Source organism: Verticillium nonalfalfae (assembly GCF_003724135.2).
Source record: "Verticillium nonalfalfae strain VnAa140/NRRL 66861 chromosome Unknown scaffold_38, whole genome shotgun sequence".
Taxonomy (NCBI): domain Eukaryota; kingdom Fungi; phylum Ascomycota; class Sordariomycetes; order Glomerellales; family Plectosphaerellaceae; genus Verticillium; species Verticillium nonalfalfae.
Genome location: NW_021167263.1, coordinates 133,541 through 146,154, shown reverse-complemented (window position 1 = coordinate 146,154; position 12,614 = coordinate 133,541). Strand labels below are relative to the sequence as shown.

Below are 12,614 nucleotides of genomic sequence, written 5' to 3'. Positions count from 1 at the left end.
GAGCCGTCCAAGCTGCCTCGTCGTCGTGAATGTTATCGCTGCCTGAGTAATTCCTCTGGCGGCGGCGTTGTAGCAATGCTGATGCTCGGAAATAGTACTGCCGACGTAATTCTGAGCCTAGATGGCCCTAGGCCTGGCCCGAACTCGTTCGCGAAAGTGAGATTGTGTAGGCTCGCAGTAGGAGTCTATGTTACCTCCGAAAGTTAATTACGGCAAGCTGTCCGAATGTGTTAGTGATCTGACTCTCAATCCACAGACGAGAAGCTTTTTTGCACTCACCCTACTGTTGGCTCCGTATGCGAGGCGTCGGCCATCGCAGTCCCAGCCAAGGCAGTGCTCGTCCTCATCCTCCGACTCTGTAGTCGTTTTCGGGCTGAGCCAGCCGAGATGAGGTGTCCGGCTCCAGCTGGCTCGAGGGATCGCCGTGTCGCCAACCTTCCAGATCAAGATCCTGCCTGCGGTGGCGCCCGCAATGAATGCGCCGTCGGGCGTGAAGGCTAACCTGACGATGGGCGAGTCCATCGTAAGGAAGCACTTGGCCTTTTGATCTGGTTTCCTTGCATTCCAAATGAGGATCGCGCAGTCATCTCCGCCAGAAGCAATCAGTCGTTCATCATCAGGTACATGCGCGTCCTTGGGCACTGGCTGCCATTGCAAGGCCGTGATGGCGCCCGAGTGCGCAGAGATAGCATGCCGCTCGCCAGCCTCGTTCCAAAGCTACTGCCTGTCAGGACGGGAAGGCGTCACACGTGCATGGGGGAGACTGCAAACTTACGTCGAGCACGCCGCTGGCGCTTGCCGTAGCGGCGAGGTTGGACCTTGCGTCAAATTGCACTTGAGAAAAGTTATCGTCCGGTTGCGTCTCAATCTTCTTGTCCACGACAATAGCCGAATCGGTGCAGCGCAGCGAGACCAAGACTTGGCCTCCACATAACAGAATTGTCGCCTCACTGGTCCAAGCAGCGTCGAGCGGCCAGTTGTCAATGTCATGATCGGGCAAAAAGTACGTCAGGGTAGTCGAGGTCAGTGGTTGAAAAACGGAGATGAGCGCGCCGCCATTCTCAGGTGCGATGCCCAGTAGGGCCGTGTCGGTAGGATTCCATCGAAGCTTGATGACAGGTGATTCGGTCACATCAAACTTGCCGAGCTGCGAGCCGTCGGTTCCCCGCACCTGCACCGACGTCTTGCCTTCATGATCAATCGCCACAGCAATGGCCGATCCGACAGAGTTCCAGGCGATTTGGCTGACTGTTGCGCTGCGCGGCGTTGCGTTGTCGACAAGGCTGAGGAAGGGGCGGTTGACGCCGTTCACGTGATGGGAGTCGTGGGCGTCCAAGTCAGATTCGGAAGATGTGGCGGCACGCGAAACCGTCCAAACGCGGGCTAGCGCATCGGTTCCAGCAGCCGCCAAGACTGATGGGTCTTTGGGGCTCCACTCGCAGCTTAACAGGACGGGTGCATTTTCTCCAGCTGCAGCACGAGCCCGCATGGGTGACGACGAGGGCGACGCTGAGCTGGTGCCATTGGGAAGGTCGTCTGGCATCAGTCGCAAAAAGGTCGTCTCGGGTGCGAGTTCTTCGACCTTGTCGACCTGTGTGCCCTGTTCGGGACCGTCGGTGTGGGGGATTGGTGAGTGTGTCTGTTCGCCTTCGAGGGGCGAGGGATAAGCGTGGTTGTTGTTGTGGTCGGCCGGGGTTGGCTGATGGTTGTGGTTGTCTAGCTCCATGGGGTCTGTGGCTGCATCCACTCCGTTCTCGTACCCATTACTGACGAGTCGCGGGCGCTTTGCCGGCGAACCATTCATTTGATGCTGATGATGCGTGCGATTATCGAGTTGGCGTTTTCGCGAGTTCTCGACCTCCTCCATCTCCGCGTCGCCATCAGCATCGCCATCGGCATCTGCATCGCCATCGGCATCCACGTCGGCATCGGCATCTGCGTCAGCATCGGCATCGCCGTCCGCATCCTCTTCGTCGTCCTCGACCTTTTGTGGCGGTGGAGGCTGAACATTCAGCGGGCCAAAAATGCCCATCTGCAGGGCGTCGATCGGCGCGACGGGTGCGATGGGAGATGTCTGTGGCGAGGGTTAGTCGGCCCCCCCGTGAGAGTGAGTAATGAATTGAGTCGGCGCCGTGAGCGAGGCCTGTGGTTGCAAGACGGCGTGGTGCCGAGGATGAGGGTTCATTCACGGTTGTGATGTGTGACTGTGGGGCGCGCGTGGATTGGATTGGGGGGGGGTGTGGACTCACCGATTTGCGAACATGCTCACGCTCGAGGGCGTGGTAGCAAAGGCCCTTGTTGACGACGGAGACAAGGGCATGGCTCTTGATGTGGCGCGCAAAGTCGAAGTGACGATGAGGTTCAGCGTGCCACTCTTTCTGAAACTTGGCTGCCGTCTCTCGATAATCTGCGAGGCAAGCGTCAGTCCACGATGAGCGGGAGGCGGGAGAGGCATCAACGTACTGCCTTCGAGCAGGTATCTGTTGCGCGCAAAGAACACACACACTGGTCAGCATTCGTGGTCTCCAAAGTCGAACCGTCTCTCCCTCTCCGCAGCGTTGCGCGAGGGTACTGGCGAGTCTAGCCGGCGGCGTCGCGGTTTGATGGAGCGTGGGTGAGGTGAGACGCAAAACTGGATGAGGCGGAGGCAGAGAAGAGGAGTGGTGGCCGCGGGCTTACCTCCAGACCAAGTAGTTCACTCTATCGGAGTCGAGGTATTCCTTCATCATGACGGGGCGTGCACCGCGATGCGCGGCGGAATGGATGGATCCGACAATGAGAGACGCGTGCGAATGGTTTGACGGCGGGCTGGCCGGCTTTAGAGGCGTGCAATCGAGCAGGGCGATGAGTTCAGGTTTTCGAGGGACCGGACGAGGAGATTTGAAGATGAGGAACGGGAGGAGGCCAGCAGAAAGAAGCCCAGACGGAGCCGAGTGGACTGGGCCTGTCTGGCGTCTGCCTTCACTGGGTCCAGGAATTGGCAGTGCAGCACCAGCCGGCGCTAAAGCGACGGACTGGCAGTGGGTGGTAGCAGTGCCAGTGGGTGGCAGCTAGGGACAGCAGCGGTAGCAGACACTGTCAGCCGCTGGACTGGTGCGTTGCAGCGGAGAATAGGGCCAGGGAAGGGGAAGGGGAAGGGGTAGGGGAGGTAGGGGGTAGGGGGAGCGAAGAAGCCCCAGGGCAGGGAAGTGATGTGATGGGAAGGGGAAGGGAGAGGGGAATGAGACCCCTGCCTGTTCGAGGCCACGGTATCTAAGGTCGCTACCTACTTCACCTCTCGTCTCCTTGCCTGTACCCATGTAGCCACGATCTCTGTCACGTAGGTACCGTGACACGGTACCTGACGTCTTCGCATGGCGGCACTGGTCTGCCTCTATGCCGTGTCCTGTTTTCCCAACTTGGGGACACTGAGATGCTCTGAAACAGGTCCATCTTCGTCAGTGCATTTAGACAATCCCATCCATCCCGCCCTTCCCACCAGATCCCCGTCCAAAGATGTTCATCAAAGGGGAAGGGGGGGGTGGGAGTGATCACCAAAATTGTCAGTGGATCTCATTGCATTCGAGACACGGCAAGGTGACGGTACCTCGGGGCCCAGCTCTTATTGACCTGAACTGACTGATTACCTAACCTTCGCCCACACCCCAAATCCCACCAGTCGAGCTTTTTGCTGCGCTGGACCGACCGTTCTGCGCCCCGGTCTCGCTTCAACATGCATTGCATGCGATAGCCTGCAAAATCTGAGACGTGGGGGGGGGGGGGGGGGGGGGGCGGAGGATGGAAATGGAAACGGGGAATGGCTGCCTCCATCCTTATTCCTTGTTCTGTTGATCAGCGACACCGGACGACTTGTCGCGGCCTCGACACCTCGAACTGTCAATGCAACACAGATCTAGATCGTTTGCTGAACTATGACGGCGACGCTGTGCCTTTTCTCTTCTTTGGAGAAGATTCTGCACTGCTCTTCTATTTCGTTGAGAGGGCCTGGTGAAGGCACGTCGTTGGCATTCATGGCATTGCGAGCTAATGCCGAAGGAGGGTGCTGCAGGTCAACGCTCGACATGGACACCACCTCACCCAGCGTACCCATCGTAATAAGGCGAGGTACCTGAGTCACCTCAGCTCAGCAGCAGCACGTTGAGAGGCGCACTCGACGGCCATCACAGTCAATGCGGGTGCACTTCATCCGCAAGACCTTCTAGTGCCACGCAAATGGAGGACATGGCCTCGTGGTCCGCAAAAAGCCTGCAACCTGTCTGTCTTTCGGCACCCGTCAGTTTTGTGGGTGCGCCCTCCTCAAGAAGCCGGACAGAAGGGCAAGCAGGCGAGTCAAGATGCATCGTACGTGGCACTGGGCTGAAGGGGGGGGGGAGAGTTCTTACGCCAGCGGCCGGCGCGGGAACCGGTGGTTGCCTCGCTACCTCAAAAGGAGGGATTGCATTGCTCTGCTTGTCCCCACAGGCAAGGATGTGCCATGGTTGACAAGACATTCGAGGCTTCGATCTTGACCAGAGCCGGGGCTTTCTTCAGAGCAACCCCTGCACCACCCCTGTTCGACCCCCCAATCGCCTCTCCGTGGCCCGTGACGGCGTGACCTGTAACCACTGATGGACGGGCACGTTCGTTCTCCGTTTGTGGCCAAGCAGGACGGGCAGTACGACTTTTCCATTTCCACACCTGCCGGCCGACCTTGCAGGTTGGGACGATGCAAAACGCCTCGACCGAAGTGCCACTGGCGTCGATCATGGCTGGCCTGGCTGCCTCGCCCTGCAATTCGCGAGGAAATAGTCACCACATTATCCTCACGACTGATGCCACTCATCTTTCAAGCCAGGAATAACGTGGCCGATCGTAGATTCGCCAGCTGCCTTCTTCACAAACATAGTCAAAGGGTTCGATGACTTGGGCAGAACGAGGACGTTTTACCGCCAACCAGTTCGACTCGTCACCAGGGACGGCGAGTGGATCACTGCTGGCAGGCCTTGGCTAGTTCTTCCAAGGGAAAAGGGGGGGGGAGGGCTCTTTTTTGAGCTGGATGCTAGGCTGTTTGGCGTTCGACCGAAAAGAAAAGCAATTGGGCGCCGGGCGCCCTGCAGGGATAGAGCCACGAGATCTACCCGTTTCGTGTTTACCACTCAGTCCCCCAAACCCGAGCGTCAGATGAAGGGACCCGTTCTCCACCTCCGCATGACCGCGCAGGTGTCTGTCGAATGGCAAGGTGCGGCACAAACCAACGTGACGGAGAGGTTAGCTGTCTTGAGTTGCTTGTCGTTGGAATTGGTTCCAGTGACAAGTCTCGTGGTCAAGATGAGTTTCGACAGTCGTCGTCACGCGTAAGTTTGTTGAGATTTTGAAAACAATCCAAAACGGCATGCTTTGGCTGTTTGCCTGCACAGGATGACAGGGGTCACAAGGTTGGCAATGCCACCAGGGTGCCTCCCTAGGCACCTAGGCAAGGCAGGCAGGTAGATGGGCAAGGCACGGGCGGGCGTAGCCGTAAAAGCATCGGAGGGTTGGGGAGGCTCCAGGCGGCGGGTTTTGGGGTGTCCTTGCTCTGTGCGTCAGGTCGGCACTCGGGAATTCGGATGATCAAGAGTGGCTCATCGGCTGCGCAACAACGAGTTTCCGCACACACCAAGCACGTTGTTGGCCTTGGTAGCCACGACTCGTGGCGGTGCGCATTTCAGGAGGTTACGTCAGCACAGGGATGAGGATCAACGGGTCTGCCTAGTGGTCCCTTGCCAGAGAGAACACCACGTCGCGCGCAGCTCATGATATCAGCCATTGCACCCTTGTGTCGAAGAAGTCAACCGCATCACATCGTCAGCCCCCCATTCACATCGCATTAGCCGCCATGCCGCCTCGAATAAACATCCCACCTGTTACGCGCGTGGCTCTTGGAGCCCTGGCGATCCAGTCTTTTCTCAGCGCCGCGATCCGGTATCGCCAGTGGACTGCCAATTCGGAGATTGTCATCCCCTACCTCACGCTGATTCCCCAGCTTTCCTTGATCTACCCTTGGACGTTCGTGTCCACGACGCTCGTCGAAAGCAACGTCTTCACATTCTCCGCCGCTGGCGCCACCCTGTACTATGGCGGAAGGTATCTTGAGCGAGCGTGGTCGTCGGCGGAACTAGCCAAGTTTCTCCTGGTCGCGTCGCTGGTGCCCAACGTCCTGACCTTCCTGGTCTCCATGATTTTCTTCACTCTGACTCGTAATGAGAGATGGACGTACGTCGCGACCCCCATCCTCACATCATGTCTGATTCGCAAGCTGACGTTTCCTACTTTCCAGCCTCATGACGATCGCCGGCACCATCCCCGTGCAGATCGCCTTCCTCGTCGCCTTCAGCCAGCTCGTACCAGCGCACACCGTGACCCTCTTCCGCGGCATCCTGTCTCTGCGCGTCCCGCGCTTTCCCCTTATTTACATCGGAATCATCACCCTCCTCTCCATGACGCTGATGTCCGTCGCATCCTTTCTCCTCGCCATTTTCGGCTTCCTCATCAGCTGGACATATCTCCGATTCTACAAGACCGTCTTCCCCGACCTCGATGCATCCCAGTCTGCAGGCCTCCGCGGCGACGCCAGCGAGACGTTCGCCTTTTCCGAGTTCTTCCCTGGCCCCGTGAAGCCCTTCGTGGCCGCCGCCGCGAACCAGATCTTTGAGGTCCTCGTCGCCATGCGCGTTTGCACGCCCTTCTCCCAAGACAGCGTTTCCGCCGCTCGTGGCGGAGGCAGCGGCAGCTTCATCCAGCGCGGCGGACCCGGTGGCGCCCGTGCAGAGGCTGAGAGGAGGCGCGCCCTGGCCCTCAAGACGCTCGACCAGCGTCTGTACGCCGCGACCGCCGGCCGTGGCGCCCATCAGTCCACCTCCTCCTCCACTGCGGCGGCGGCAGCGCCTCCTGCCCAGCCGACGGGCCCCACAGTACAGAGCCAGCCGCAGCCTAACACGCAGACGGCCATGACGTCGCAGCCTGCGGCGATGCTGGGTGAGACGAACTATACCCCTGACCAGGAGGCGGATCACAAGAATGGGCCGTAGGACATGTACGTGGGCCGGCATTTTTAGAGACTTGGTTTTATCACTTGCGGGGAAGTCGTTGATGGAAAGGTGAATCGCCCTTTCCCTTCCTCCTCTATCTCTTCTCAGAGGGAGAGTTGGCTTTTAGCATTGGTTTTGCACTGGCGCACAAGGACGATACCTGTATGTAATGGGTGGATGAACGGCACGGGCAGAAGACGCGTCGCAGCTGTGACTTGACGCGTGTTGCAGGATTTTAGCGGTCGTCGAATGACAAAGAGTGCCAGCGTTGACGGAGTCGCCTTCATCCGCCTGGACCTGCAGTGACATCACACTGTACGTCGTCTTTTTGACAACCGACCAATGCTCGGACAAGGCCGCCTATCTGGATGTATACGTACACCTCATAGTAGATTAAAACCCCCAACACAGCGAGCTGCAACGGTCCATACTACAGGTCTGTCTCCTTTCGCCTACAGCTGGCCATCGAATGCAAGACGGAATCAGACAATGCTGTGAAGCCGAGGACCTCGCCGAAAAAGTGGTCTCCAACATGCCTTGTGGGAAAAGGAGAACCCCATCCAGTGATCTCTTTGGAATGTGGTCGAGACATTGTATTGGGCGCGCTTTGTCTTAGAACCACGAGTCATCTAGCCACAGAATGACGACCAAGGTTTATTTAACAACGACTTCGTCATCCCTTGGCTCAGATGAGAACGTGGGAAAGAAAAGCGCCGAACCACTCGAGGTCACCAGTGAACACTTTTTTTTTGTCTCTCAAAAAATCCACAAATCCAGATGGTGGGACAGCAGGCAGACGAAGTGGCCTCCCTATGTAAGATCATGCAATGCTGCTGTTTTCTTCTGAAAGCAGCCAGCGGCGTTGCGGCAGCTGTGGCAGGCGGCAGCCAATGACGCCGACGGCTGCTGGGGCGAAACGTGACGTTCGACGGCAGACCGCCGCCCTTGCGCGGACCGGCTTGGCACGTCGAGGTCGAGGCTGGGCCCTAAAAGGGCACACCTGGGGAGGGGCCCTGGGCTCGGGCCTCCCCCCTCCTTGGCCTACCTCAGGCTCGGTAGGCAGGGGGCGTGTCATTGTAGGGGGGGGTGGCCTTCCATTTGTTTTCTGCGGGACGATCTCATTCGGACGCAAGTGATGGGCCTGAGGTGTGGGCGGACGTGGCGCCAGGCTCATTGTGGCTTGCGTGCCTGTCGGAAACAGAAGGCGGACAGCGAGACCGGTGGATTAGGCGGGCCACCCGGCAGGCGTGACTTGACTCAGACAAGCGAGGGCGGATGGATGAGGAAGACCTCTGTCTCACTGGGTGGCTGCTTTTCCCTGGCTTTGTTTGCATGACTGAGAGCCCTGCGTGCGTGTGTGATGAATGCTGATGCATCCCGCTGCTGTCGCATTCCACAACATGAGGCGACGTAAATGTGCGCTTGGTGCGGGACGCTACACCGTGCCAGGTGCTCTGCGTCCTGGGGCAGGCTGCTCAGCCATCAGACGATGCGGACGGTTGAAAGCAGATGAACGGAACCAAGCGCTCGTCTGCCGGGTACATACTTCGTACCGACGCGTGGAACTGTCACCTCGTCCATCTTTGTCGAGTGCCAAACCGAAAGACAGCTGAAGTTAGTCACCTTGTGAAGCCTCGCTCACTGATGCCCAGCCATCCGTCTGGCTCGGCTGGGGCTCATCGATCTACGCGCCTGGTTGCGGGCGGTTAGGGAGGGCCGATCTCCTGGGTCTGTTTCCCCCCTTCCCTCCCCCCCCCAGCCTACACCTTCACATTCCCGGTTGGCCTGAGGCCCCAGCTTGAGCTTGTCCACCCCCATCCCGCGAGAAAACGAGATCGGTCATCGGTGCGACGGTGCCTCAGAGACAGACTCTTTGCACGTGAGCTGCAGAAGCTGTTCAATCAAGGCCACCCTGCATTCCTCCCCTGGTTCTGCTTGCTGTGTGTTTCATAGCCTCGCTGTCAGTGGTGATGCCTTCATGCTTACAACTCGCTGCAAAAACCTGGCGTCGCTTTCGTCTCGCCTTTCGATGTTTGCTCCGACGGCCAGCACGTGCCTCGTCTCGAAGTCTCGAACTCGACTGAATTGCGAGGCAGGAATTGCTCAGATGACAAGACAAAACAGTACGTACCGTGTGGTTGGTTATGCGATAGCCAAGGAGGTGGCCAGATCTCAACTGGGTAGAGTGTGGGTTAGGAGACCCCGAAAGGATATGGCGCCGTCTGGCGCCGGCGACTGACCTTTGTTGGACACATCATGGTTCATCCTGACGACGGATTGACTGGCTCAGGCGCTATCAGACTGGATCCCGGATCAGTTCATCAGGGGAGACCCAGCTCGGTTTCGAGCCAGCCAGACCCTTTTGCCTCTCCACGAACAGGTGCCCTAAGGTGTCAGATTGCCATCTGCCCTGTCCAAGAACCGACACTACATTGGTCCAAGCCCGTCCGTTGGAGCATCTACATGTACATCGACCGGTACCTGCCTCGCGTAGTCAGCCGGCGTCTGGATACTGTACCTCGATCAAGTACCTTGAGCGGGCGGGCGGGCGGGCCCTTGTCTCCTCCCCTCCCCCCTCCCAGCTATATGCGTATGTACTGTCTTGCTACTACTACTACTGAGGTGCTGCTGGACTTCTCCTGCTGGGGCGTGTGGGCTGCTGCTTGTGGTCCCGCACCATCTCGACCTGCAGCGCTGTCTTGCCTGCGAGCATTCAAGGGCACTGTCACTGCACCTGCACCTGCTTCCACTGCTGCCACCTTGCTCTTGTTGCTTGCTTCGTTAGCTAGCCGTACAGCGAATCTCCACACCACCATCACGCATGCATGTCCACACGCACCCGCGTTGCCCACCACACCCTCTCACCCGGATCCTTCCTCCCCTCTCTCTCCTCCTTCCCTTGCGCACAAAGCTCACACACGCAGGTGCAGCTGCCATGCCACGCCGCCCCCAGCCTGCCTGACCAGGCCAAGCTCGCACGTCACCCCCCTTCTTCCGTCTCGACAGGCGACATGGCGCCAAGAGACGATATGCGCAGAGTAACCTCGTCTCACCGGGGCGCGCCAGCGAATGAACACGGCGCCACCGAGATAGAACCCGTCGCAGCACACCACGCCCTTACCCCCCCCCTCCCCTGGATACGTGCCACGCCCCTTTGGCAACTTCCCCCGCCCTTTTCTGTTTCCCTCTTCCCACGCCCCCTCTCAAGGTGCCTCGCTCACGCCCCCCTCCACTTTTGTCTTGCGGCGCTGCGGCGCATGCGGGTTGTATGATGAGCAAACGAGCAAGCAGCACAGGAAAAGAAAAAAGCATGGAGGGTCGACACGGGACAGACATGAAGCCGGTGGGAGCTGGCCTTGCACGAAGGGGACAAGGCCATTTCTCCTGATCGTTCGCTCGCTTTGCATTTCGCCTGCGTCTCTCGAGGAGTGCGCCTGCTAAAGGAGGAGCGTAATGACTGGCTGGTTTTCCGATAAACCCTCGACTGCATGTAGCTCGTGGCTTTTTTTTCCCTTTCTTTGCAGCACGAAGCGGGTGCATCGTCGCTTGTTATCCTATTATTCCCTGTTGCAGGAACGGGATGTGGCGCGAGATGAGCAAGCGGCATCGATTGCGATGCGGTATCTGTGTCGCCAGGGAGAGCATGCACGCATAGCAGCACCTATCCCACGAGAGAGGCTACGGCACACGGTGACTCTCTGCTTCGTCGAAAGTTCACGATGCATTGGATCAGAGTCAGTCATGTGCCATGGGGGACTAGCGCACCATTACAATTGAATGGTCATTTATGGGTGAGGAAATATCACCGAGATGATCGCTTTGTCTTCAAGGACAATTTATCAGGTAATCAAAAGGTGGACGAGGCATTCCTCCCTTCTTTCTGGTGACAGAACTGTTGGGCGACGGGGTGAGGAGGAAGATGTGAGGATCGGACACGTGGGTAATTCCCCAAGACCTGCCTAGCGGCGAAACACTCTGCCCTGCCTGCCCTGGTGGCCCTGGAGCCCCGGAATGCTTTGCTGAACGTTAGGTAGGGTAATTTAGCAGCAGAATTATGCTCCCCACCCTGCTTGTACGTCAACAGCTTTTGCCGGCGGTAGCTGGTATCGTCTGAGCCGAGGATGCCTCGTTTTTAGGGGGTTGTTCGAGAGGGAAGCGGTGACTGGGTCAAACCCAGACCGGCAAGACGGAGAATCCAGGGCACCCACCATATTACGAGGTTGTATTTTCCATGTCAGCCCCCCCCCCACATTGTCGGGGCGGTTTGTACTCTTGCGGCGCCTTGTCGTGGACGGTGAAAACACAAGAGGCGTGATGCTTGTGGATTTGATCCATAGTAATTGCTTCCACCATGTTCCAAAATAACGTCCATGCCTGGCGTAAAAGTGTTCATCGACTACGTGAGAAGCCCGACGGTCTATGGAGTGAGGTGCAGGTCAGGTATGGCTTGCGGCGAAAACTCTACCTTGAGTCTGACTGAGCCTGAGCTTGAGCTTGATCTTGATCTTGACTTTGCATGCGTCCAATTTTTATTTGACCCAAAGAAATGTTCGCGCCGCTTGTTTGATGGGGGACCGTTTGCTTTGCGCTGAAGCCTGATGATAAAAAAAAAATAAACAAGCCAAGCGACGATCAGCAGGACAGATATACTCTACGCCGGCTGTCGCCATCGTGGGCTGAAAAGCTTCAGGCCCTGCAAAATAAAGGACATCATGCGGGCATGGCTGACAGGTCTGGTGGTGCTAGGTGACGGGGTCAACCAGCGCGCGTTGGGGCGGGTTGGCGGACACCGGCTACCCTGCCCCCCCCCCCCCCCCTCTCAAAGCCCAGCTACCAAGGGGCTTGAGGGGATCGGGCAGCCCACGCCCGGGGCTTGACCCGCGGATAGAGACATGTGCGATGTACCTTACCGACCAGATTGGAAAGACGGGATGTGGACAGGCCACCAAGCGTCGAGGGGAAGACGAACAGGGGGGGGAGGGGGGCTGGAATCGCTGGATCCGTCATCCCAGCCACAGCCTCCACACCCACGACCCCTGTCCATTCTTAAGACCCGCACTTCCTAAACGCCCGCCGTGGAATTACCGGGAGGAGGTCAGCGCAAACTCACCTAACCCACCCCTTCCCCTTCACTCCCAAAGAACGCTGCGCGGCTTCCCCCCAATTTCTTCCTGTCGCCAACTCGATCCTGGCCTGGAACGCATCTTCTCGTCTGTAGACTGATCACGACCTCCTCGACCGCCATCAGCATCCCCCCACCTGTGCCTCTCCATCCCTACCTGACATTGCGATCAAGGGGAACGGGCACGACGAGGGTCAATTCCTTACAGCTGTCAAAGTTTATTTCTCCATCCTCGTCGCGCCGTTGTCTCGTCCGACCTCGTCGGAGCACATCCTCGGTGTATGGTCTACCAAAAACATCGGTAGCCATCCCAGACCAGAACGATAGACAGAGGTCAGCTGACGTCTGTCTGGTCTGCACCCTCTCGACACGCCGTCGTTTCTCTCATCAGCTCGAGCATCACCGCCGGCTCGCATTGCGATCGCAGCTGTCGATTCGCACCCCCA

The 12,614-nt window shown here is 58.2% G+C and overlaps 2 protein-coding genes across 2 annotated transcripts; one reads left to right on the top strand and one right to left on the bottom strand.

Annotated features, from left to right (window-relative positions):
* Window positions 1-190: 190 nt before the first annotated feature.
* D7B24_005804 (uncharacterized protein) lies at window positions 191-2,726 on the bottom strand (the record flags this gene model as incomplete). Its single annotated transcript, XM_028639949.1, has 6 exons — window positions 191-217; window positions 280-717; window positions 776-2,074; window positions 2,250-2,407; window positions 2,464-2,480; window positions 2,680-2,726. The coding sequence occupies 6 exons, from the start codon at window positions 2,724-2,726 to the stop codon at window positions 191-193; spliced, it is 1,986 nt and encodes a 661-aa protein (XP_028495744.1).
* A 3,128-nt stretch (window positions 2,727-5,854) lies between these two features.
* Window positions 5,855-7,046, top strand: D7B24_005803 (uncharacterized protein; the record flags this gene model as incomplete). The annotated part of the gene is made up of 2 exons (XM_028639948.1): window positions 5,855-6,231; window positions 6,296-7,046. The coding sequence occupies 2 exons, from the start codon at window positions 5,855-5,857 to the stop codon at window positions 7,044-7,046; spliced, it is 1,128 nt and encodes a 375-aa protein (XP_028495743.1).
* Window positions 7,047-12,614: the final 5,568 nt, after the last annotated feature.